Source organism: Hyalella azteca, unplaced genomic scaffold (assembly GCF_000764305.2).
Source record: "Hyalella azteca isolate HAZT.00-mixed unplaced genomic scaffold, Hazt_2.0.2 contig4363, whole genome shotgun sequence".
Taxonomy (NCBI): domain Eukaryota; kingdom Metazoa; phylum Arthropoda; class Malacostraca; order Amphipoda; family Hyalellidae; genus Hyalella; species Hyalella azteca.
In genome coordinates, this window is record NW_025934582.1 from 197239 (window position 1) to 225055 (window position 27817).

A 27817-nucleotide genomic window follows, 5' to 3' on the forward strand; every position below is an offset into this window, starting at 1 on the left:
AAAACATATACAATGAATTTCTATTTTATTTTTATGTATTAAAAATAAATTATATTTTTTTACATTTTGTGTTAAATATCGATTATAAGATTTGTAGCAGACAGACAACAAGAATTGAAGTTAAAGAGAAGTGTGGTAAAAAATAAACATTTCATTTTGATAATAAGATATTATAATATGATTTAATAAGAGCAAGAAACGTGAGTGCCACCGATACGCGTAACGAACTAATTCACTCTCTGAAACACTTTCCTCCTATATAGGTAGCTATGCCTGTTTATAAGGTCACCAATACCTAAGCACATAACTAATGTAAAGTACGTCCTCAGAAAGACTATAGCTTGCAGAAGGTTTAAAATTATTGTAATAATAGTAGTTCTGACATGATAACCTCCATCATGTAATCGTAAGCATCCTGACAGGACAAAGTAATCTTTCCGTCCAGCATAGAATAGAACACAGAAATAAAAATGTCATGTACAAGTTTCGTTGAATAAAAGAGATCGTGGTAATGACTCGCTAGTTGAGCAGCAAGGCGAAGTAAATACAGACGAGAAACAAACAGAAGTCGGAAAAGAGATGAACACTGAAATTTTCCTGAATACAAAGATACGAAGAAATGTCTTGAAATTATTCATATGAACATAATGGGCATAAAAATTAAATGTGGAATGCATAAACTTTGGCTCGTGCAGCATGAACGGTCATAAATCATAAAAAAAAAATACTCACGGAACACCAGAACAAATTTCATTGCCAGAGATCGGAATAAAGTTTTAGGACAAAATGTTTCGGTGAAAGAATATTTTAAAACGAGCACTAACAATATCGAATAGATGAAAGTTTTCGTAACTCTAACTATGAGACTCCTGTCAATGAAGACATGACGGAATTCATCCAATGCGTTACTTCTTGAACTTGAACAAACTTTTCTTGGACGTGCGTGCGGTAGAAGGCTGAAATAGATATTAATACACAATTAATAATAATGCATAATTATAACAAGAATTATGATAAATCGATTAAATTAGAGCATAATTCAAACGCATGGCAATGAATACTTAATAAGACTTGAATACAGATATACGTAAAATGGAATTAGTGATTATTACGAATATATCCTCGATTTGGTCAACATATCAGAAAGATGATCGTTTGAAGTATGTAATAAAAGCATAATCATCAGATGACCTTATTGCGTCGAATGTTTGAAGAGCTCACGACTTCCAGCATTGAAGAAAGAATACACAACAACAAATATACAAAACTTGCCGGTTGGACTTGACATGAGGAGCATCGCTGTCAAATGGCATACTAACGATTTTCAAACCGATTAAGCAAAATGGATGAAAAACATTATTATACCAGTAATTATGATTATATGTATACATTTATAATACCAGTATATATATATTGAATACTAATGTTATTATACCAGTAAGTATAATTATATGTATACATTTATAATACCAGTATATATATTTAATACATATGGTGGGATGATGAGAAATATTTTATGATGATGAATAGAAATATTTTATCTGACCAGATGGCGGTCGCCAAGGAGCAGCCTGGCTTTAGCCTCTTCGTTGAGCTCAGCCGTGGCGTCGGTTCCTTTGTTCAGCACGTTCAGCTTGATCTTTATGACCTGCACAGAAACAAACCAGAGTCAGCGCAGCCACCTCACGCAGCTCTCTATAATGTTCTCAAGCACGCACTGTGCAAATATAATCACCAGAAAATACTTCAAACTAGACTGCACAGAAATAAACCAGAGTCAGTGCAGCCACCTCACGCAGCTCTCTAGAGCGTTCACAAGCACGCACTGTGCAAATATAATCACCAGAAAATACTTCAAACTAGATAATAATTCCAATTACCTGCGCATTAATGACCGTATTTACACCAAGAATTTTATCAACACCTTCTCACCTATCATGCTTCTCCTTGTCATCATTACAATGAGATCTCAACGATCCAAAGCTTTTTTTTAATTCATGCGTTGAAAGATCCGTGGAAACTTTCAAAAATGACCCACTACGTAAAAATCGTGGAGAAATTTTGTGATTAATTTGAAATGTTTTCTCTTGAATTTAAAGACAAACTTTGAAATAGTAGCATCTTTGTTAAACAATTGAAACTATAAAAAGCAGCGCAAGGATCTCATCAGGATCCAACACTTCGTCTGCGGATCCATAGCCCGTCATCGACGGCATGCAAGCCGCGGTAACTAAAGTTAACGTCAGGATACAACTAGTCAAACCTACATAGAATACGCTGACAAGCCGTCAATGTGAATCGTATCTCACAGCTCGGTAACGACCTTTATATACGTTAGTTGATTATCTAATGTATTATTAGCTGCCGTTATATACGTGAGTTGATTTTCTTATATATTTTTAACTGCCGTTATATACGTTAGTTAATTAGCTAATATATTATTAACTGCCATTGGAAACGTAGTTTATAGATGTAGCCAAACGCAGCATGAAGCATACCTGCGGCACGAGCGCACTCTTGCAGTGCTCCTTAAGTCCGTTGAGAAAGTCGAGCCACGTCCACGTGACGTTGTGGTACTCCAGCGACGGCACCACGAGCCTGAAGTTCGTCACGTCTGTCAAGTTCTTTTCCTTCATCCCCTTGTAACTTAGGCGAATCTTCAGCTCAGGAATCTTGATGTAAACGAACATTTTGTTCTGCTCGGCTCTTTGCTGAAAGAGTAAAGAGGTTTTTAGGCTTCGTATACAATCAAGGTTTGGTTTTCTTGTGCCAGTTGTTTTAAAAAATTAAGGCTTCCTTCCACACTCATCCACAGTATAAGATTACTTTCTAAGATTAAAGAAAAACATGGCGACCAAACATAGAGGTAGCTAATAGATATCAACTCGTGATTATAAATACCTTCATGATTTCGACATCATCTTTCTGAAGCTTGACATAGAAGTGCGAGTCCTTGTTGGCTCTAGCAGCCCGACGCGCCAACTGACGCCTCCTGCTTTCTGATTCTTCGACCACCACCACGTTGTCAGGGAAGCAAAATTTCAGAATCGTCTTGTAGAACTGATAAGTCAAAGCTGTAGAAGAATGAAGAGGTCAAATAAAGAGTATACTATAGTTTAAAAACATAGTCTACTTCTTAGGTAAAATTTTACACTGGACGGAGGTGAAAGAGAAAATAATATTGACACAAGTTGCAGTGCGTCACTTACAAATATCGAGCGGTACGACGTTGATCTCAAAGTGGTCGATAACGGAGATGCCACCACAAGGAGGCTTCTCTCGACAGAATATCCGCAACGTTTTCTGAGGACAAATTGGAACGACAATCATAGAACAGACAGCAAAACGATGATGTCCATAAGAATACCAAAAAAGTTGAGAATCTATCGTAAAACTTTTCCTTTTTATTTCTTTAAACGAAACTTGCATCCCACATGGCATTTTCTGGTGACCATTGTCAATAAGGCTTTACAACGTAAAATGTTGGCATACATAATGAATATTTCTACGCCACGTAAAAAATATCGAAACTCATCTCTGGTAGGTACCTGTCTGTCGAGGGGACATGCGCTGGTGAGGGTGGTGGGGGCTAGCACATCCCTGTAGGCCTGGTTGGGCAGCAAGTTCTTCATGTTGACGTAGCCAAGCTCGAGTAAATGTTCACCGCTGTCGTCTGAATTCGTCTTCTTAGTGTACCTGGGCACAGAAAATGTCTGAAGTTACTCAAAAATAAAACATTCGGTTTATGTTGATATAGGTATTCGTTCACTGATAACATAAGCCTCAGCTGGCCAAGCACGATATTTCCAAGCTTCCTGCCATGATCTTTCATAAATTTCAAGGGGAAATAAATTATGAAGATTTTAGAACGTGGAAACTGACGCCATTGACTGTTAGTACCGAGACCAAATCATATAAACTTAGTAGGTAAAAAATGACTGAACTCACAAGAAATTGGAAAGAGCCACTTCAGAAATGCCCAGCTGTCCATCGTCTTCCGTGAGGCGCCACTGAGCTTTCCGGAAGAACACTTCGTTTATTCTGATGGTTGTAACCTGACGAAGATTAGCTTTGTAGAGTAAACTGTACTTGAGCTTAGTTTTATAAGCGTTTTCTCAGGCACGGAATATTCACTAAACAATACCGATTAGAAGTCGAGTAAGAGGCAGAAGGGAATTTCTTATCCAAATCACTTTCAGAAAAACCAGCAAAAAAATTGCAATTAAAAGTAATTGATATGAACTAGGAATATTGTAGTTATTGTTATACGACCTTCGTAAAGGCAATACTGACCTTGTCTCCCTGAGCCATGGACATTTTATGGTTGGCTCGCAGCAGCGACTCGTTGTAGCAATGAATTCTGATCGCAAGTTCCTGACTGAGACTAGAGAGACGTTCTTTGCAAGACACAACCTGCCAGTTGAAAAGGCTTTTAAATGTGAGAGTTCAGAGCATGTAACCAAAAACTAAAACGCAGCGTGCATAACAATCAACACATTATCTGCTATACTTTTTTGCCCGGAGATGAGAAATTTTATGTTCACTACTCGGCCTAATAGAAATAATATTAGCTCAACATCATATTTTTTCTTGACAAACCTTGCTACATGCCATTCAATGTTGAACTTGAAATTTAAATATGAATTTGAGCTGAAATTACATAAGCTTGCACTTGCTACAAATACGACTCAATAATGTTGTAAGACGAAGAAGACCTCGGCTGGATCTACCCGCTTGTTGAGGATCTCCATTTCTCTGAGCAGAGGGTCGTGCTGAGGATCGCGGTCCAGGGCACGCTGTACGAGGTACACGTCCTTCTCCAGCGCACGTAATTGCAGTAAATGGTTCCTGCAAATGGTTATAATTCCGTACAAAAATATCTATGGTAGGTAACAGCGGGGTTGAAGCAAGCAAGGTTAGAAGTCCAAGTGGTTAGAGGTTTTTCAGGGAATGAAACTAAAATAGAACGTCTCATTAATAATGCTGCTAGCAATATTCGCTTTCAGACAGCTGAAATATAGCATTTGCTAGGTGCTGATTTTTCCTGCAATTTCTTGTACAGTTAGTGCTCCAAGTAAGACATACATGGTATATCACCAAATACGATCGCTTTGCTTAAGGTCAGGGGCCATACTTTCAAAACTCGGTAAGTGAACGTAAGTACTTACGCTTTAATTTCTGGTCTATGATTGGTGAAAGGTCGTCTATGATTGGCTGATGAACTTACGATCTCTTACTTTTTTTTGAAAGTATAGGCCCTGGTCATACTGGCTGACCTGAGTTGGTTCTGGAGCTTGACGATAGGTTTCTTCTGGTCATCACCAGAGCTGAGCTGCAGTTGGAACCGCATCCTGGCGAGCGCTGAACTCGCCGCCTTCTTGACAGGGTCCACGTAGAGAAGAAGCTTGTTCAGGATGTCCACCACCATGTTGTACTGACGATGTTACGCATGATAATTAATCAAAATAACTCAAAGTGTATTCAAATTGAAACTTAGAATATATTCGGATGTATTTTTAAATATATATTTGAATATGGTTTTTTTAATAAATTTTTTATATTTTATAATACATTTTGCATGCCGATCGTAAATCTGATATTACGATCAGTTTACCCGTATTAGTAAAAATATTATTGAAACAACATAACAAAACACCGTAGTTCAAACCAAAAATAGAAACTGCATGAAATTCTCTGAAACAAGAGCGAGGAATCACCTGCAAAGAGTTGGTGCTGATGCAGAGGTCGTGATGCATCAGAGTGAAAGTGTCAGTAGGATCTCTGTGGTCGCCCCAGAGCTCATCAGTGTTGGGCGGCGGAGGCTGCACCTCGCCCAGCAGCTCGGGCTCCATGCCCAGCTCGCCGTAGCACACATAGTAGAACTCGCAGCGACAACGCGACACGATTCTTTGCAACTGCACATAAAATATTAGGAAGGCGACGTTAAACTTCGCAAACGACCAGTCAAAATGCAAAAGAAAACAGTAATAGAGCAGTGCTATCATTCATTACAGTAAATATAGATACGCTATCCTTTGCAACTGCACATAAAATATTAAAGAAGGCGACGTTAAACTTCGCTAAGGACCAGTCAAAACCCAAAACAAAACACTAATGGAGCGGTGCCATCATTCATTACAACCCACGAGGCAAACGACATTGAAACAACCTTTAATCCACGTTGATTCTAATAAAACTACGTTTATTTCAGCGTTGATTCAATTTCGCTTGCCTGGTGGGAATATATATAGATACACGATCCTTTGCAGCTGCACATAAATGATTAAAGGAGGTCGTTTAATTTCGTAAACGACCAGCCAAAATATAAAACATCAAACTATTGCAGCAGTGCTTTCATTCATATTGATTACAATATACATGAATAGATACACGATCCTTTGCAACTGTACATAAAATATTAAAGAAGGCGATATTTAATTTCGCAAACGACCAGTCAAAATTCAAAACAAAACAGTAATAGAGCAGTGCTATCATTCATTACAGTAAATATAGATACGCGATCCTTTGCAACTGCACATAAAATATTAAGGAAGGCGACGTTTAACTTCACATACGACCAGTCAAAATCCAAAACACAAAATTAGTGGAGCGGTACTATCATTCATTACAGTACATATAGATACGCGATCCTTTGCAGCTGCAGATAAAATATTAAAGAAGACGTATAGCCACACATGCACGACTATTCAATACCTGGAACACGAAATTAATGGAGCAGTGCTATCACTATTACAATATACTAGTAACCTATGTTGTGTAGTAAAGATCCCTCAAAGTCACGTTCTGTTCTCCACTCTCAATTTAATATAATCTCAATAATTGAAACCTTGCAGTAGCAAATTACGATGATTAATCGTCGATCTTTTCCATCCCCCCATGAAATCGAATGTTATGAGGCGGACATCGCCAACACAGAATTACATGAATAAGCCTTATCAAATAATCTTAGTAATTTAAGGAAGACTGTAGCAGCATAGAATTTCTGAAATTGATTTCTTTAAAAAATCTCATTGAATTTTAAGGAAATAATTGGGTTGTGTTCGTCCGTTCATCCTGAATGTGAGCAACTAACACGCTTGTTACACAGTTTTAATAAACGAATCTCACGGCATACATCACAGACAGTGACCGTTGATTGCGGATTGTGTTATAATCAGTGACGTTGATTATAACACACAGGTAATCACTTGCATGCTCATTAGATACATTTATATAAGTACCTACGGCAGTTACCTACATGTAGGTAACTGCCAAGGGGTAGGTAACGGTGACCTACAATCAGCAAGGTAGCATGCCCGTAATAATTACCTGCATCATATAAGTAATCATCTGCATGCTCGTCATTCATACATTCATACAATAACCTACGGCAATTACCTGCATATTAATCACTAATGTAGCATGCAGGTCCTAATCACCTGCATGTCGTGGCAATGTCCCGACTTATCGAGCTGCGCGCCCCCGACCGTGTCAGTGACCACGCCACCCGCGCACTGGTTGCTGCCCACGATGTCCGTGAGGTCCAGAGGCTCGTGTGCATCTCCACGCTCCTCAATATTCGCCACGCTCAGCCACAGAATATTGTCAGCTGCAACGGCACTCGAAATTATCTCGAGAACAACATTATTAACATTATTGATTATTTATGTTGCCCTAAACATTAATAACAATAACATTATTTCGATAATAAATATGGATGATTTATTGTTATTAATGTTGTTCTTAACAATAATTACAATAACTAACCCATATTTATTGTAATTATCGTTCTCATCATTAATAATACAAGTTTGGTTTATAAAAATGCAATTTATTTGGAACTTATTAAGAATTTAGTTTTTCTAGCTGTATGAAGGACTTTTCTCTAAATACACGAACATCAATACTGCTTTAGAAAATGATCCAAAATTCATACTCGAAATAATGTTGATCTCAATACTGATTATAGGAAATAATGCTCATTGGTAACACATACTAATATGTAGGATTCTTGCGGGAACCTTAGTTAGTTAGTTCAGTGGCCGTAGTTGCTACTCTAGCTCTTCAGATTGAGCTATGCGGGAACCTTATTTCTAGCAGTTATTTCCAGGGGAAACTAGGGGAACCATATTAAGGTAGAGATGAGAAAGAACTGACCCATCTGCGTCTGTGAGCGGCTGGGGCTGACAGTAGCGTAGTACTGCATGCACTCCAGGGAGCCGTACCAAGTGGTCTTGCTGTTGAGCGTCTGCTGGCGCCACGCGGGGCGATGGATGCGCTGAATAACTTGACTCTTCGCGGCACTTAAAATTACGTAGCCTTGCGTCTCGCAGCCTTTCAGCAACACTTGCGAGTTCACCAACTCAACTGCAATGATTATTTAGTAATCTCAGGATACTGTAAAAAATAGTCAAAGAATCATCAAACCATTGAGGAATCATTCTAATGATTTGTTTGGGCTCAACTTTTCTTTTCAATCTAATAAATGATAATTAAGTTTCCAGAATTGCCGCTTTAACTTTGATAATAATTCATATGCAATAATTTTTTATTTTGAAGAAATTGTAGGTTAAGCTATATGAGTACGAAAATTCAATTCAATATAAGCATTGAGACACTAAAACATAAAACTGTTTCTGATTAACAGATGATCTCTGCGAAAGACACGTCATGTTAAGGACCAAGCCAAGAATCAGCAGTTCAGGGATGATAATCTATATAATATTATCAATTTGACACTCACTGAGCCATCGCTTGCAGACGACATCATCCATGGTACAGTCAGTCACACCGTGCAGTGTGTTCGACTCCCTGGGCTGCTCGGACGTGTTGCTGCAGTCTTCAGAGTACGCCACGAAGTTGTTCTCGGCCTCCTTGATGAGCTGGTGCAGCAGATCAGCACCCGTGCCTGACTGCAGCCGTGACAGAGGCGAGGGAGTTGCTTCTAGGCCAGAGGGCGTCTGTAGAGACAATCAAGAGTTTGATTCCTAGAAGTCAAAAAAATTATTAGTATCTGTATTCTTTTATTGAGCAACTTAAACACACCAAACGGCCTCAATATAAAGAAGAGGCCTGATTACAATTTTGCTATTGTCACAAAACCGAACAATTTAACAGTCAAAGATGTCTGTAAAACAGACATGCAAAGATGAAGGAGAGGCGGCGTTGAGCACAGGCTGCGCCCGGTCAGCAGCGCTGCGGGCGTTGCGCGCGGCGCCAGAGAAGCTCTGCAGGACATCGGGTCTCAGGTTGTGCTTCAGCTGACGGCTCTTGGTCCACGAGTCGTAGAGCGCCAAGACGATGTCGCGGTTGTGTGTCGTCCATGCACCCTGAGAGTGATAACTATTACTGTACGAGTGCTGCAAATACACTATTAAAATGCAATCGATAGAAAAGATCCACTGGAACAGTGTTGATAATCTTAGATATTATTCTGTAAAAGATATTACGCATACAAATTGTTGCAATTCTTTTCTTAGCGAGCTAAAAACTTCAGACTATTGAGTCATAATTAAAGTTTCGAATTTCCGCTATTTAAACTACAAAATAATTTAGTTTACCGAAGTAGAATAAGGTCAGAACTTATGGGGACCCAGGTCAAGTTATAACCTTGAGGTGATGCACAACGAGCCTGTGCTGCGGGGTCTCCGTGGCGGGCCCGCTGCTCATGTAGGGGTGGTCGGCAGAGAGCGTCTCGTGCATGTAGGCGACTTTGGTGACGTGCAGGAAATAGAACTTCTCGACTTGAGGAGGCTGAGTGGGACCGACCTGAGTCAAAACAAATGATGGGGCGACTGAAGAGGTTTAAACTTCATGCTAAATATTGTCAAGCATTGCAACAGCCTTCGCATGAACGTACAATTATTAGAATGCTAAATATAGTGCAGCATTACAACAGCCTTTACATCAAAATGAAGGTACATGATAAATATAAAATAACTAGAAGTAAAATGCGTATTTAAAGTAATACTTTGCGCCTCGTGCTCTCTTGATCAGACTCTTTCTTGGCAGCACCGGCGTCGTGATTATCGCCAGTTTTGTTAGCATCGTCGCGCTTGGACGATCCTTTGCTATCAGGTCTCGTCTTGTGGCCTGCTTGTCCGTCCGGCTGATCAGGAACTGACTTTTTGCCGTCAGTTTTGGAGGCGGTCTCCTCATTTTCATATGATTCCACCGAGGGTTCTTCTTCGGTCAGGACACTTTGAAGCCAAACCTGACAACAAAATAAATTCGAGTGGCAAACAGCAAGTTGGCTATTTTGTATAATTTTACCATGGTACACCACAAAAATTATATCATCCGTCTTTCAACTCCTTTCTAAGTAAACAAACATATTCGCAGAGTTATGGATGATAGCCAATAAATTGACGAGCTCACAACAATCCGACGGTTAAAAGTAAACTTTTAACATATAAACTCAGAGATTCTAACCGCGAGATAATGTCTCATAAATAAAAATAATAATATATAGCTAAATAAATAAATAATAATAATAAAAAAGCTAAATAACAGTCTTGTATCAATACTCTAAGCAAAATAATTAGGCAGTTAGAGTAAAAAATATCCTCACCTGGGCCTGAAGCAGCTCTGTATTGAGGTAGACAACAGACCAGCGAGACAGGGAGCGTTGCCTCAGCCCAGAATTCCGGGGTGTGAGCGCGCGACTATGTTCTGTTGAACAGATCGGGGAGCATACTATTAGATCCACGGCCCATTTTACAAGGTGTACGCAAATAAAATACATTTTAAGTTTGAGTTTAATCCTAAATTCGGGGTAGTTTGAGTTTAACCATAAGGTGGATAGAGTCTTATTTGTAAGTGGTGAGGTATCAATCAGGTAAAATTATGCCGACAGTTTTCTATTCTAAGAAAAATTGTTGTCTTAAAAGTACTTCTGATAATTGATGAATTAGGTAGGTACTTGAAATACGAGTATGTAAATTTCGTTTATTATCATCAGGTCTCTCAAATGAATGTCAATAATTTCCATAATTAATTGCTGGCCATGCATCTAACACTTTTAACCCTCTACCGCTGTATGTCACTCTCCGGGAACATAACTTTCAACTTAAATTATAAGTAAAGTATTGAGTGTAGCAACCTGAGGACGTTTGTACGCAACAGAGAATATTTTAAAGTTGTCGTACGTGGCGGCAACCTTCAATGCAAGTCATTTTGCGCTCACTAGCAACGTATCTTTCTTGGGAAGTAGGCTTGTGTCAATATTGCTCTGGTTACTTATGTTAGACGGTAGAGGGTTAATATAATAATACGGGTTTAACAGCACTCACCAGAGCTGAGAGAGAGACGCTCGCCACTCAGATGGAAGCCTTTCTTTACGCCCACCGACAACCAGTAGCGCACATCAAACCTCTAAAAAAAATAAACATGATCGTATGATAACAAATCCATCATAACAACGGGTGATCATCATTGAAGATAATTCTCTTGTAACATGTACACGATTCAACATGTCTGTATAACGTTCAACATGTCTGCAATAAACAAGGATATTGTATTGAGGCAATAATGTTGAAAATATGCATGGCTCATCAGGAACAAATTATTTACAACCGATATTGATACATTAGAAATCGATGAATAATGCAACAAAAATCCAAAAACAATACAAGAATAATACAAGAAAAAAATCAAACCTGCAAGGCCAAGGCGAGGTGAATGTTGCGGTAGTGGCGCGACAGCTGCGGTTTGCGGGGAGCCGTGTTGTTGAATACTTTGCCCCTCCTTATTGGTCGTGTTACGCCGCTCAAAATGAACTTTAGATTCTCAAACCACCTGCGTGTACAGTAAAATAAAGAGGTCATCAGCTACCCGTAAATTAATGGCATAAAAAATACCAATTTCCGAGGCTATGATTAGTCTACCAAATATTCTATCTCTTCACAAGAATTTAAATCTATTTCGAGTACTTGCACTTCAACTTTGTCAAGATGATTCTTTTTAAAACCTCATCAGGTTGCAAGCATCAAACCTGAGTGTGCTGCCATAGAAGAGCATCTCGATGACAGGGTTAACGACCACGTTGTCCCGCACCAGCGGACGTGTCTCCAAGTTAATGTTAATATCCAGGTTACGGCTGCGGAATGAGCGATACGAGTCATGCTCCTGCACAAGTCAGAACAAAATACAGGAATTTATTAGTGAACGAGCATCAAGCAACAATGAATGATGCTGGACATTTAGAAAAAAACACTTTCAATTGATAATCACACAAGGAAACGGAAGAAGGTAATTTTTTTATTTGCATTAGACCTATATATGATAGACTTAATTGTGCAAGCGGGTTTGAAGATAAGTTAACTCAGTCTACCTTAGCAAATAATAGCACAGTGATTTGACCCTTAAACAAATTAAAGTTAATGTCAGCCAGGTTAGGAATATTTAAACCTGAGATCACGACGTCAGCGAGCGAGTAAAGAGAAATGCCTTACTTGGTTACTGGAGTATTCAGGCAGCTTGTCTGGTGCACAGAGAATCACTGCATGGTGGTCGTTAGGATCGCCCAAACAAATCCAGCGCAACTTCAGCTCCAGCTGAAAAAAATAACTGAGCTTGAGATAACTGTTAACACCTTCTTAGGAGCTAAGATATATGTCATGGAAACCCATGCATGCAAAGAAAAAAAAATCACCAGGTGGACGCGGCCGTATAAACAAATTATAAGCAGAATAAATTTCATATAAATGCGGCACATCAAATGGGGAAGTAATGATTTCATCAGGAGTTTTCCTTAACTAAAGATAAATAATGCCGTTACACCAAGTAAAAAAGCTTAAATTGGTGTTACGTAAGTCAATACAAACGTAAAATCTATTAGGAGAGAGTGACGACACTGCATGCCACTCACTCTGAGATTGGGCATGCGCAGCAGTCTGGCATCGTCGTACTTGGAAGCCGTGCGCACGAACACATTCAAGTCACCAGAGAAGTCGAGCTTAGCATTAACCCAGTCCATGGTAAGGTCGGTCCAGGTGAGCTCCATCTCCTCAGTTGTGTTGTACGGGTCTAGCGAGGCGTGCAGCTTCAGGGTGAAGTTCTGGGCGAGCAGGAGCAGACGGCCGTGTAGGAGAAGACGGACCTTATCCCACCAGGGCAGCGGCAGGGATGGGTCCACAGAGCGACTCGTCACAAGCGACATGGCTGTGTAGGTAACGAAAATAATTTCAAACTGAAGTAAATGACCGCCATATATGTAATTCTTGTTAGGCATTCACTTTGAAAGATTATCGATTCATTATAAAATTGCCGGAGACGAAAAAATACTTTATGTAACGAATCGTGCATTCAATACTGGAATTTATTTTGGCGTAACTTTGAATTGAAACCAGATTTATTTATAAAGTGATACCAAAAGATTCTTCGACCCAGTCGCCGCTCACCTAAACTGAATTGTGACATAGCAGGTTCCCAGCAAGGGCCGTAGGCTAGGATGAAGGTGCGAGCCTCCCAGGTGAAGTCGTGATAGAATTTGCGAGGTGCCAGGCATCGCTTGACTTTGCCATCGTGCCACGGCGCAGGCAGCGGCAGCACTACAGTTCGCTCACCTGCAATGCAATAAACAATTTTGCCTAAAAAGGAAAATTCAAGGGCTGATAAATTCACTGAAGTGAACGCATAAAGAAATCAGTCAAAGAAAAATGGCTTATGTCCATTATACAAGACTGATTCCTCCAAGAAATTGAATGCACATTCAATCATGTGTGTCGCACCTATTCTATATCTGCAGCGGCGTCAGGAGTTCTAGGATGAAAAATTTTTAACACATACGATGGAATCAGCATCACGTAATTTATTGTGTTAACCTTATAGTACGTAATCCAAGATTGAGGTGACGGGGTGCAGCTTGGCAGTTCGAATATAGTTGCGCCACCAAGTGACGTGACAAAATCAAATAGCATAACTTATTATGGCAGTTAGATGTTTGAGAATGGGATCCAAACCACTGCTGTTCTAATTTTGGTCGTACGCATTGTTAACATGGTCATTTTCACGTCATAAATTTGTCTAACTTCTCGGGGGAACAAACATTACTGTGGTGTGCGTTAGGACGATCTACACTGATCGTCTCAGAAGAAAAAACCAAACCAACTTAAGTACTTGCCCAAACCCACACCAACTGCAAATCTAGCTGCCACGTTGTTGTTGTAATTGTTGTTGTAATTGTCCATCCCAGTGTGGGCGACTAGAGAGGAAGGTTGGTAGGGTCAGTTTTCAGGCTACAGGTACTCTACGACCATCACCGGCTTGAAGACCCCCCAGAACTATTTTGTTTGCATTACACAACACGACACTCTAGGCAAGTCAGGTACTCATTTATCAAACAGAATTTGATGAATGACTGAGTTGGCCAGAAGCTAAGCTTCTTTAACAACAATCCCCAGTTATTAAAGGAGTTGGCCATGAACTGAGCCACCAGTTACCACAATCAACAGTTATTAAGCACCTCTCTTGTGAGGAGCGCACTGCTCGCCACACACGAGGCGCCCCCACATCTCGAGGGCAGACACGTCGAGCAGAGGCTGCGGGTAGTCCCTCAGTCTGAGCTGCCACAGGCCCACCGAGGCGCTCAGCATCCTGCACCACAGGGTGCTGAACTCCTCGTCCCCGTTCCTGGTAATATTAAATTTTAATTATTGTTAATGAAACAAATAACATGGAAACAAGGATTAGACCGCGAAAAATATCCGTAAAATTTGCAATCAATTGTTAAATAATTACTCAATTATTATTAATTAATCGTTATCAATTAATAATGATGAGAACTCAAAATTAATTTGCTACAACGAAAACAATAAATTTTAAAAACATGCACTAATAAGATCGGCAAAACGTAGCTCGCTATAAAATGAAGATTTTATATCAATAGTGAGGATTAAAGTCGAAATCTTCGTAAAGACATTTACACTAGCATCAAGTGCGATAAAATATGACGCGCATCCTTGAACTATAGGTAGGTAAAAGCAGCATTTTATTAATCTACAATTTTAAATTGCAGGAAATCAAACATATACCTATTAACTTACGGGCACGAATCAATTTCCTCCATGTTGCGAAGGATATTTTCCTTTCCATCGAAAGATGGATCTGCCAAAGCAAAACCAACAAGATCCTTCACAACCCACGTAAAGAGTGGACTGCGCACGGGCGTTGACTCGTACATCTGCTTTGACCGTTTGATGTATGTCTCCGAGTCCTTTTCTTTGAGGCTCTTGTGAAGCTCTTCAATTTTGTTGGAAGTGAGAAAAGCCCCTGAGCGCTGCAAGTCATTTATCCGAGCGTTAAAAGCTTTCTTTCGCTTGCAACTCTCCTGGTATTCGTCCTCCATTAGCTCGTAATTATAACGGAGCTTCACTTCAAAAGGATCGTCCTCGACACTCACGACCCACTCCGTCACCTTCACGATTATGTCAGGAGGTAACTTCTTCTCGTTTGAGGTGGTGGATTTACCAATAGTTGGCGAGTTAACGAAGCTCGCCTCAACAGGACTGCTGACTTTTTTTGTGTTCTTGTGGACCGTTTTAAGCCACTTTACTAGACACAAGAAGTCTTCATGGAATGCCTCTGCAAAATCGAACTCATAAGGAAATGTGACCTTCCAAATCGCGATGGTGAGACGCCAAGCCTTGTTTATTGGCTGCTCCAGCTCAGGAAAAGCTTGTCTCTCGTTACGCAGCTCAGAGGATTTGAAGGAAGAGACGAGCTTGCCATCAGTGACGCTCATAATTTTGTGCTGGTCAAGATCAAGGTCCAAAAGAGATGCTTGGATGCAAGTAAGACCTTTGGCGGTGAGAAACGTGAAGCCAACTACACTCAAGCGAGCCTCGTGACGTTCTGATAGAGTTAGCCGCAAACTCACTGGACTCTTAGCAAGAACCTGCAGTCGCAGCTCTGTTTTTGGCTTAGTGGGAGACTCAACTTGTGCTGGAAAAATCAAATTAAGAAATATTTAAACTATAAAACTAGCCTCTTCATTGTAAAAATGCAAAATTTCTTAAACTGTCTGAATTTTTCACAATCACCGTTGAACGTTTGCTCCACTTAACAAGTCATTAATAATTTAAAAATACTCTTGATGACCTCTACAACTCACATGTTGGGGAAATTGTCCAGGTGTGGTTGGAGCGCAGACTGGAACTCAACTCCTTGAGATCCATGAAGACAGCAAAGAGCGTGAGGTGTGTAGCAGGCCACCAGTGCAGCGAGCACTCGTTCCTCACCTCCAGCAGCGTGTCGCCCTCACTCAGCACGACGCTCAGCACGCCCACGTCTGCTACCACCAACCCGCACTGCACAAACATCATAGTTAGCTAAGGTGCTGACAAAATTAGCAATGGGAAATTTCCCACATCATAGTTAGGTAAGATCTGAGAAAAATAGCAATGGGAAACACCGTAGGTATATCTTCAAAAGAAATTCTTATTTCGACACCCCTATTTGTGTAACTTTTAACCACTTTATATAAAAATTAGCCCTGCCAATATAAATTGAGAAAAAAATAATATAAAATATATAAATAAAAAACAAATATAAAAATTAGCCATGCCAATATAAGTGCGACTGGAAAATGTATGGTTAATGGAAGTCGATAGAAAGGATATGAAAATTTTCAACACACAACCTAATTAAACTGACAAAGAGACAGTACACAAAAACTGCTCACGAAATCACAGCGCATACAAAACGAAAATAACATGATAAAAATTGAGCCAGTCAATAAATTTTAATTATCAGTTTAGAGATTTTAAGCTAAATTTCATAAATGGAGCAAAAAAAGTGGGACATTAAGTTTTCCAACTTAAGAACCAAACATTCAATTAGGTTTATTGACTAAGTACGGTATAGCGTCCAGAAAACCATAAAGCGAGTAATGACCTTAATGCTGGCGGCATCTTCACAATGAAAAGGCTTTTTCTGTGGCACAAACTGTATGAGCTTCAGGCCGTGGAACAGCGCGGTGCTGCGGCGAGCTGAGCGCACACTGTCGCATCGCAGCATCAGGGATTCTAGAAAAAATGAAAGTTTTCTGAAGTTTCCTCATGAATTCTCCAGCTTTCATAATAATATAACAAAAATAAATAATATTCACTATTTAGTAATTTATGACAAATGAATCGGTTCACCGTGAAAAAAAAAATGTGTACTACGCATGTCGTTTTTCTGTGACACAATTAGTGACTTGGGCTAGCATCAAATCTACACATACGGTCGTATTTGGTGTGTGCGAAGATATTGATGCTGGAGCAGTCGAGCGTGAGGCTTTTCAGGCTCTCAATATGAGATGACGTCACAGGAGAATCAGGTTTAGGTGACGAGTGCGAGGGCTGGGGCGAGGGCTTTAGCCCCAAGAACTGCTTTACCTCCACGGCGTAACTGCAGTAGAAAGTTCCATAAATAAAAAGGGCAGAAAAAGAAAGTTAAAATCAATGTAAAGGAGGAACAAGAAAAAGATCCCGGAGCAACTATTGTGTTTTTAGAAAAGGAAAAAGGCAGTCGTTGTACAACTCAAATGGAAATATTGTAGAAAGAGTTCGTAAATTAGATTAGGTATATACAATTAATAACATAATTAATAAAGAGCATACACTAATTAAAAAATCCTATCGTTAACCTGCCAGAATGTCGTTAAAGTGCGAGCTCACCTGAGAACTGCGCACATGAAGTTGGCAAGCGAAGGGCTCCACTCAAGCTGTAGGTGATCAAGATGAACGTTAGTGACGTTATCGTGTGTATGTTGCTCCGTGACAGCAGGATCATTGATAAGTGACTGACTTGAACGGTGTCTTTGGAAACTCGAGCTGAAGCTCCCAACTCCTGACTCTCCTCTGGAGAAATATCGTTGTCGACATCCATCAGACGAGCGACTAGAATCCATAAAATTCTTATTCCCTTCAAACATGTCGATAATATCTGCATGAGGAGCTTCGTGAAAAACAGAGCCTGGACTGAAGTGGACGCAGCAAAGTCCAAGAGACACAGGACTGCCCCAAATATGACGTTCTTGATGGTCACCGCCTCTGAGTTGAGCTAACAATTGCAGTTCATCGTATGGAGCCTGGGCTCGGTTCCCTACATTAGTATAATCCATTAGATCCGTCAGGCTTAGAAGGTAGTTCTGAGTACCATACTGCCCTAGCAGCGATGAGGTGACCTTCTCACGACCAGCGTGACCAACACTGCGCCTGTGCCGAGTTTCTATAACAGGATCCGGTGATTGTTTCAGTTCCCCCCCGCCTGAGTGGCGTCTAGCAGGAGGGCAGCGGCCAGTGGTGCAATTGTTGGCCGCTTCGCAATAACATTCTAGCAGCCGCAGCGGCCTCAAGCAACAGCACTCGCGGCCCAGCTGCGATGTGAACGCTTCCAGCACGAAGTCCCCTGTGCCGGTGTCCAAGGAACCGTGTAGGAGCGACAGCAGCAGTGGAGGACCAGAGGGAAGTTTAACACCCACTCCGATATCGCGGAGTTCTACTACCAGGTGCACGCTGTCGCAGCAGGCACGTAGTAGGGGAACTAGTTTCTTCTGGTCTTTTCTTTCAGGAGCCTGAACATGAAACATTCATATTTAAAAACAAATAACCGAAGAAAATACTAGGTATGTAAGTGCTCATTGCATCCACTGGAATTCGAAACCTTTGCAAGAGTTACCTACGGGTTAAGCAGTTGTTATATAACAGCTGCAGTACTTTCATTTTTAAGCAGTAACAAAGAATCTTAATTTATAAAAATATTTTATTTTCAACGGTCAGTCTAACTAACTCAAGATCCTAGAACCAAATGTTTACAACTGAGATGCCACTGCCGAAGAGTTCATAATTTTTTTGTACATCGAATTTCAGAATTATTGACGCTTGTTGATGATACGAATTTTTGTCTTATTTTAAACTTGAATGGCACAGAAAACCTTTTACTTTATCCGCATTCGGTGTAGAGTCAAAACCTTTACTAGCGGTCAGCATCTAAGCAGAGGTCGTGACTATATAATAGTCAAGACTATATAATATAGTCATATAAGAAATATAGTCTATTTTTATTATGTTATACGGTATTGTTTGACTGACAGGCTTCGGAGGGGCCGCGGAGTTTAGGAGGCAGCTGAGGTAGGGCAGGAACACTGAGAGGTCTCGGTGGTCAAACCAATACAAGAAGGAGTGAAGCTCTGCACCACACACAGCACGCCGGCCAAGGTGCTACAAGGAACAAAAATAAGGCACCACTGCCTGAACTGTCCGTTGCAAGAATATCTTAGACATTATGAAGTACAACGCTCACTATTATATATAATTGGAATTATAAACGAATTTTCAGTTTGAATACAAGAACTTGAATGTATTTATATGACAAATTCATTTTTAAATTAACAAATCAAGAAACTACTGAAGCTGCTGTCTTCTGACCAAACATTCCTGGAATTTCCGAATGACATAAGGGATGAGATAAAGCACTCACTGATGAGTCGGATGAGAGAGTGCATAGTAACAGGAAGGAGTGGTGAGAGGAGTAGAGCTGAAGTGATGAGATAAAGCACTCACTGATGAGTTTATGAGAGTGCACAGTGACATGAATGAGTGGTGAGAGGAGTAGAGCTGAAGTGATGATGTAAAGCACTCACTGATGAGTTTATGAGAGTGCACAGTAACATGAATGAGCGGTGAGAGGAGTAGAGCTGAAGTGATGATGTAAAGCACTCACTGATGAATCGGATCTGAGAGTGCGCAGTGACAGGAAGGAGTGGTGAGAGGAGTTTAGCTGCACTCCATCCATGCTGAAGCTGCTGTACACCTCAGGCAAGAGTGCAGGCGTCGCTTCTGTGACACCGCAAGGGAAAATGCATCCTTATCTCATTTGTAGCGTGAAGCTTCTACTGAACACTAGCATTCAGATTAGCTCAGTTTGTATTGTAAAGATTAGTCTGAAAAACTAGTATGCTTGAAACGAACATCAGGCTTGCCATTTTGGCTTGAAACTTTAGTGGCCTTATCGTTTAATTGTATTCTCAGTCATTTAAACATTGAAACCAAATTCTTTTGAACCCAACTAATATAATTGTAATAATATTTCCTATATTCGTGGCTAAAATTTATTATTAAATAAATGTAACAATGAAACTTCATACAATTACCTTGCACAAACACACTAAACGCTTTCTGAAATTTACTCATTCATGCCACACTATCAACAAGAACCTTATTTTATAATTAAACTGCACGCAATATTACACTATCCCTCTTTTATAACTGTGAATCACATACCGGCATGGATTTATTTTTCAACTCTCGTCTTGTATATCTACTATGTTTAATGGATAAAGAATGAAAACTTGTATCAGAATGAAAACGACGAACGAGTTAGTTATGTGACACCTCAGTCTAGTTACCAATATACCAATAAGTTGTTGCAGTCAACTTATATTATGGTTTCAAACTCCTGTGAAGCTTCAGAAACTCACGCAAGGTATGTGGAGCGCGAGGTATACGAAGAGTGAACTGTAGACTGGACATTTGAGCCAAGACGTTGCTGCGTGTGGGGTGCGAGGTGACGTTCATAGACACATCCTCAAGGCTCAAATTTACGTTCTAGACAGAGAACAACAGAGAGTAAGTTTCACTCTAATAGCATTTAGTTGAGAATGTTTTTTTTTTGATCTGGTGTTTCATGATCAACAAAAAATTTCACGTTTTCATTTGCATAGAGCACTCTTTCTCATTGTGCTCTATACACATCAATATCAAACACAAATATAAAAAATATAACTCAGTATTCACTGCAGTGAGTGACAGAGAGTGCATTTTCTCGTCGACGAAAACGTGGTCACAGACGGACAGACAGACGGACGGACATGACGAGCACAATGGCGCATTTTTTCTATAAATGAGAAAGTGCGTTAAAAATGTGAAGTATTTCTGTGATACCGTATTAAAAACAATAGATTTGAATCACCTGAGGTACAAGATGCCAGTAAATAGAGAGAAAGCGCGATACAGCAGGAACAGCTGTTGCAATGCTGGTGGGGGTCTCAGTGAGGTCTTGTAACCCCAACAATTGTTCTCTTGCTGAATAATTTGTATCGTCAGAAACACTGAAGAAAACAGAGCCAGCAGCATCTCCCCCATTTTGCTGGAGAGGAGAGGAAGTCGTCTTTGTGGCAGCACGTGCACTTCTGTAGGCAGCCGTGCGGTCTTGCATGAACACAAATAGACGATCTCTGACGTCCAACTTTACTGTTTTCAGCTCCAGGCTCACTGTCTGGAGGGAAGAAATATAAGTGAAAGTTAGTGTAAATGTCAAATCTATCCAATAAGATCGTGAGGAACCATATTCTCATCAGAACAACATTATTATTTCAACTTTATAAATTTATTGTTTTTTTTCAAGTCTCAATCAACATTAAGCACTTTGGAATAGTTATGCTAATCAAAGATAGATGAAATAGCACTTTATAGAGATAGATTGAATAGGAAAATTTTCAAGAAAGATGAATTCAAAATGCCATATCTTACCTCCATATAAGCATGGTGCTCAGCATCAACTTGAACATAAAACTTGGACGAGAAGGAGCACTCAAGTAGTGAAGGATCATGGGTCCTAGAATCATTGTTGTTTCGACCGCCATATAATGACCCGAGAACTGATGCAAAAACTCGGCTCTTGTCACTCTGTTCTTTGATGTCGTCATCAGGGCGAGCAGGAGGAACAACTTCACTCCTAATGTCATTTGTGAGTTTTTGTTGCACATGTTTCTCAGCGGATGGTTGAAGCATCTTGACATGACAATTATGAACACTCACTGATAGCTGCTCAACGAAAAAAAAAAACAAAATGAGTAAAGAAGATTCAAGAGTCTGAATTATTTCTCAATAAAATAAAATATTTCAAAAGATTTTGTGATTACTAAATGAATAAGATTTGATAAAATTTCTCAGCCATTGAAAAATCAATATACTGCACATCTTTCACTTATTGATGCTTCAGTAAATGAATAATGAATGAATCACACGTAACCTTATATGCATTAGTCTCAACATCTACAGATGAAAAGCAGCTCCAGATTTAAACTAATTAAACAATTTTTAGACATATTTGAACGTTTAATTGCGATCTGACAAACTAACAGCAACATTTGTTTGATTGAGAGTTGCTGCCTCGATCTCCAGCCTCTCTGCCGTGGCGTGCAGCAGACAGCCAGGCCAGGTGTCTCTCAGGAACATCAAGCTCACGTTCAGCAGCCGCACACCAAAAAACTGCACAGTTTCATTTGTTGCTTTATTGAAGAAACCAAGTATTGATTCTAAATTTTTCCATTGAATATCATATAAAATTAAAACTAAACAATTCTAAGAACACTTGTATATATAATTTTTTAGGACATGATATTAAAAAAAATCAGTGAATACATTTTTGGCATACTAATTTTTCATAACAAACTCAAAAGGCTTATGATGTAAGAAATAACACAAATTAAAAAAAAAAGATTGAAAATACAATTAACTTATGGGATGAAGTTTACATTCTTTTCTGGGTGAAATTTTCGGAATTGAGTTCTTTACATAATTAGTACATAACATATATTTAAGTAAGTACCGTACCTACTATGAAGAATATTAATGTAGAAATATATCTAAACAGTTTCAGTGAATTAATCAAACCTGAGCTAAAGTAACAACAGAGGCTGAGATTTTAAACAGACGCGGAGCTGGCAGATCAGGCACGAGCGCTTCAGTGAATGCCTCGTGCCACTCGTCTTCATCAACCAAGCCAAGCACTGGCTCTTCAGGCAATGAGTTTTCTTTTAAGTCTTTCTTGCTTGATGAATCACTCTGATGTTCTTCATTGCAAGCCTGCAAAAAGGTGCATTCACAATCAATAGAAGAATGGATAGAAAAAAAATATTCAATTAACCAATGCCTCAAAAATGACAACTGCAGAAAAAAACATTTTCATTGGAGGTATTTTTTATTTGACAAGAAGAATATTAATACCACCACAAAAAAAAAATGCAAAATTGTCATATATGTACAAGTCTCACTGAGACCAAATAAAACATATGAAAATCTTTCTCAACTACTTACTCTTTTTTCAATGCGAACATCATAAAGCTTCAGTGCAAATATCTTCCGTTCATCTTGATTGAAGAGGCTGCTAGCTGCTCCTACTCGATCAATTTTCTAGAGGATTACAAAAGATCACATGATAACTTAAAAACACATAACTCTTAATAAATTCTATGAATAGGAAATTGATAAAACACATTTTTCTAAGTTGAAATACAGAAATAAGAACTGTATTTATGATCTAGTGCCAAACAAAAGCCATTAGTTATATTTTTGAACAAATAATTCAGTCCCTTGCAAAAGAGTCTGAGGCAAGATTGAAATCTGACTAATAAATATTGATTTTCAATATAATTACATATTAAAGCAGAGAGAAATAATCCAAGTATATATACAGTACCTACATATAACTATATTACCTACACTTACAATGGCTATGGGTCCTTTTTCAATGAGCAGATCCTTGAAGCAGAAGTGAAGCAGGGAGATGCTGCAAATTTGTATCTTGATATTGTAGCACCTCATGATGAAGTATGCCACCAGCCATACTATGAGCCTATTAGAAAAAATATACCTACTATAAATTCAGGATATATATAAATTAAATTAACAACTTTTACTCGTATTATTGATAGAGAATAGAATGAAAATATGTCTAAATATTACAGATCATGAACAAAATCTGTTCAAGAACTATACATCAAGAAATAAATAGATAGGACAAAGAAGATGGCTATCATTGGATGGAGAGACTAACTTTATTTTTTATTTAAAAATATCAAAACTGTTAATATGTTGAAGTTGAAGAACCTATCAGATTACCCCAACTCTCATCAGCCAAAGGATTAGCCCTACTCTCATCACCATGCAAATCATTTATTTTGAATGAAATCTTTTTTAAATAATAATAGCTAAAATGTCGCTAGTTATAATAAACTTATTGACTTGTAAACTGAGCAGCAAGGCTGGTCTGCACAAGATGGTTACCAAAATTGTGATGACTACTGTATAGAATATATATACATAAATAATTCAATAAAGAAAATAAGTTTGTTTGTCAGGTAAAACAGAGTACATATGTTTGAAATTCATCAATTATCAAATTGTACATACAGAACTTATCACAATCAAGAGACACTATACTTATAGTGTTAACCGCTTTTTACATTCAGTGCATTGATTTTTATAGCCATACATTGCATTAATTGCTGAGCACTGTAGTTCCATTTGTCAGCCCATTCATATACCATACGAATCATAAATCACTCTGAGAGTTTTTATTTAAACAAGAAAATATAATGATGCCTTTTCCCTATAAATTTTCAGTCAATCCTGAGCAACTGCTTAGAACTTATTTTTGAGTGTAACTGTAGGGTTCAAACCTTATTCAGGGATGGAGTATGTCTACCTATAGAGCAAAATTAAGAGCTTTTCTGAAATTTTTGGAGCTGCCTTACTCTTGTTAGATGAATTAACTCTTATTATATTGTTAACATAAGAGCACAATTGCACTGCCATATATTTCAAATGGATTGAAATTTTTTTCACTTTTGCAATAAGTAGGGAAATTCCAATCCATACCAAATTGCCATCTATGAATCTATTTTTGACAGTTGATCTACAAAACGTTTTTTCCCTTACTACAGAGGTGGGCATAAAGACCTCCAAGCTTTCAGATTTGAACAAAATAAGTCAACTCGAATATACAAAATTACCAACTACAAAGTGACTCAAAATGTGATGCTATGAATCAATCTGGAAAATAAGTCATAATTTTTAAAAAATAATGGGTATAATTAAAAACAATTGCAGTTTCATAAATGTCTTGTAAAAATCATTAACAAATATGTACAATTTTTTTCTATTTTTTCAGAATGAGTTAAGCAAAGGCCATTAGAATGGCAACAAATATGAAGCAGTAAACCAACAATATGAAGTAATTCTTCCTATATTATAGTCTTACCTGGTCAGTGCATAGTACAATAGCACAATTGCAAGAGGAATAAAGAATAACATTTTGATACATTTATTTCTTGAGGGAAAGTTTCTATGAAATTAGAGCATTTACAATCTAATAGAGTAAAGGGAATCTGTGGAGTAAATCAGGCTGTGCAATAGCCAAATGCTAATAAGCATTGCTGTAATACTAATAGATCATCTGAAAACTCCTCATTAATGGCCTAATGGCCTTAGACACCACTCTCTGTAAACATCCTGGAGAAGAAATTGTTTAATTGCAATATAATCTGCAAAGTGGTCTTGATAATTTGATTTATCAATTCATTAATCTTTTAATTTTTTTATTCAATCATCTTAAATTCAGTCAGATTCAATATAATAATAAGTAATACTGTAATGTAGTGGTTCCAGCATTTATTAGGTCCTAGGGCTGTGGCCGATTCTTAACATTGTAGAATATCCACAGCTCATTGTGGTCTCGAACATGCAACTCGCTGCTCCAATTTTACTTTGCTTAACCCTAATCGCCACAGGTTCATGGGAAAACACCCTTTTATAATAACCTTCATAAAAAATAACCACAAATCTCACAGCTTTGTCTGTCAAGATACTCTTCAACTGAGATCTATTCTTGGTGTTGGATCAATAATATTTCAGCTTTTTTGATCTATAATAATTAGGTAGGTCATTTAGCAAACCATGTATCAACTTTAACCATGGATTGAACTGCTCCACATGTCGGCAGCGAGGTATGCCCCTGTCAAACTCACAACATCAGTTTTCAGCAAGCAACAGAGGTGGGAGGTACTCAAGCTTTCCGGTGCGCCTATACATCTCATTTCATGTAGCTTTTGCATTAGCAGACAATGAACTCACAGACAATGAAATGAAAAAAACTATTGCTATTAAGATGCACTTGCATCTTCATAGTAATGCTAGAAACTCAGTCAACCTGAAATTCAGTCATTTCAATCTCATAATTTTTTAAAATGTATTTGAGTTCACAATTGTGAGTTTGAAGACTGCATTTGATAGGAATTAGGGAACAATCTATATTAATGCCTGGTAAAATAATTGCAGCATATTTAAAATGGAAAGAACGTAAAAAATGCTTAACAGAAATGAGAGCAGAAATCATTTGCAGCCAAGATTATAGCGTGACACAAAAACCTGTGGCAATTAGGATTAACTGTCTATGTCCAGGCTTCCAGGCTCCAGCCTCCTTGCCAATTCTGACCAAAAATTGGTGCACAGAGCTGGGAATTAGGATCAAATTTACACCTCTTTGCAATCTCATTATTCTCACTGAGGCTCCTGGCTCTCTGCTGACTGCTCCAATCTTGGTTGTTGGTACCTAACTTGGAAGTTGGTACCTCTGAAGTGTGAACCAGAGACTACCTAGTACCTAAAATACCTATACTATATTTTTTTTTAATTTGATTTTAAGACTTCGGGTGTGAAATAGTGACACCTCCCAGCCTGAGCACAACTTGATTTTTCTTGAAAACTCCAACTCAACTGCCTCTTCACTTCACTTTGAATTTTTCTTCATGCTCTCACAAAGAGGTTTTTGTGTGGAAGAAAATAACAAAGGAATTAGGCACTGATAATTTTCATAGGGTGTTCACCATGCTGCATTTTAGCAGGTATTGTCCCAGGCGATGAATGACCGCAGTTCTCCTTTTTTGGGGAATATCACCCCCTCCCAGAGCTGTGATGAGGTTCCAAGGAAGTGAAAGGTTCTCCAGATTTGAGCAAAACTCCCTCCTCTGATTGATGTATAGCAAACAGTGCAAAATGAAATGCTCAATTGTGTCTTCTGTGCTGCATGTGGGGCAGATGCCGGAATTGGCCAAATTGAAGCGGGCCAAGTGGGCTTTCACACCAGCATGACCAAGCCACAGACAAGCCACAGCACATTCAACTGAGCGAGGTAGCGGTCCATAGTCCACATAATTTACTGTCTCTCCCAAGCCCAGTCTGAAGGTTCCCTTCCCTGAAGACTGCACTTCCTCTGAGCTCTGACCAGTTAGTATGCTGACCACCAGAGTGACCAATATTTCAAGAATTTGTTCTTTAACAGAAAGAGCCACTCCTCAAAGCACAAACTGGATCTGGCAGGGCGATCATTTGCATGTGCAAGGTTTGCTATTCTATCAGCCACTTCATTCCCACGAATGTTATGTTGCTAACTTGCTATGGCCACGAACCCAACACATCATCACTCTATCAAGCCCCTTGATTTGCATCAGTTTATGAATTTGAGCAATGATTGAGCAATAGGAGCAAACTGACAGTGAAGAAAGAATTTGCAGTGCTGCTCGTGAGTCAGTCAGGATCAGAATTGGTTCATCCTTCAGAGTCTCAGAGATTCATCAGTGATACTGATGGCAACTATTGGCAAGCTGCATGGCTTTGAGTATAGCAAATAATTCAGTGCCCAGTAGGCTGAGTATGGTGTGCACTGGATTCAGCAGCCACCCAGTACAGCAGTACCTATACTATAGTATGACTATGATTAGTGTCAACTGGCAAAGCAGAGTTTATTAAACTCTTCCCCAAGTTCAATTTTTGAGTCCTATAACTATAAGTATAGGTAAGTACCTATCAAGTAGACCAGTAAAGTATCAACTACTATCAAGGATACCAGCAATATCATACAAAAGATACTGGTTTAAATGATAAATCTTGAATGAAAAAGGAAATTAAAAATGAACTGATTTTAAAAATTTTCTGATTTACCTGTTATACTGTGAGCAACTAAAGTAAAGCACAAGTTTTGTTTTGTTTAA

The 27817-nt window shown here is 38.9% G+C and overlaps 1 protein-coding gene across 1 annotated transcript; it reads right to left on the minus strand.

Annotated features, from left to right (window-relative positions):
• Nucleotides 1–135: 135 nt before the first annotated feature.
• LOC108673080 (protein KIAA0100) lies at nt 136–25270 on the minus strand. The gene is made up of 40 exons (XM_018160860.2): nt 25030–25270; nt 23496–23622; nt 23085–23180; nt 22662–22853; nt 22128–22256; nt 21516–21809; nt 20956–21261; nt 20465–20591; nt 19708–19823; nt 19077–19205; nt 17661–18559; nt 17225–17391; nt 16894–17024; nt 16112–16307; nt 15045–15942; nt 14465–14631; nt 13401–13565; nt 12869–13161; nt 12453–12554; nt 11993–12126; nt 11658–11796; nt 11292–11373; nt 10571–10671; nt 9971–10213; nt 9610–9768; nt 9141–9329; nt 8744–8960; nt 8158–8367; nt 7440–7609; nt 5718–5915; nt 5277–5434; nt 4731–4848; nt 4294–4413; nt 3949–4055; nt 3549–3696; nt 3210–3303; nt 2902–3074; nt 2499–2711; nt 1547–1648; nt 136–956 (listed from the first exon to the last, which is right to left on the minus strand). The coding sequence occupies exons 1-40, from the start codon at nt 25080–25082 to the stop codon at nt 906–908; spliced, it is 7713 nt and encodes a 2570-aa protein (XP_018016349.1). The 5' UTR covers nt 25083–25270; the 3' UTR covers nt 136–905.
• Nucleotides 25271–27817: the final 2547 nt, after the last annotated feature.

Bases quoted from the DNA above. Each gene is read 5' to 3' on its own strand.
- LOC108673080 (XM_018160860.2), bottom strand. From the start codon at position 25,082: ATGTTATTCTTTATTCCTCTTGCAATTGTGCTATTGTACTATGCACTG. The intron at 11,797-11,992 runs GTTTGATGCTTG...CTGTACACGCAG, and splicing joins TTCTATGGCAGCACACTCAG to GTGGTTTGAGAATCTAAAGT. The intron at 9,769-9,970 runs GTATTACTTTAA...GTTTTGACTCAG, and splicing joins AAGAGAGCACGAGGCGCAAA to GTCGGTCCCACTCAGCCTCC.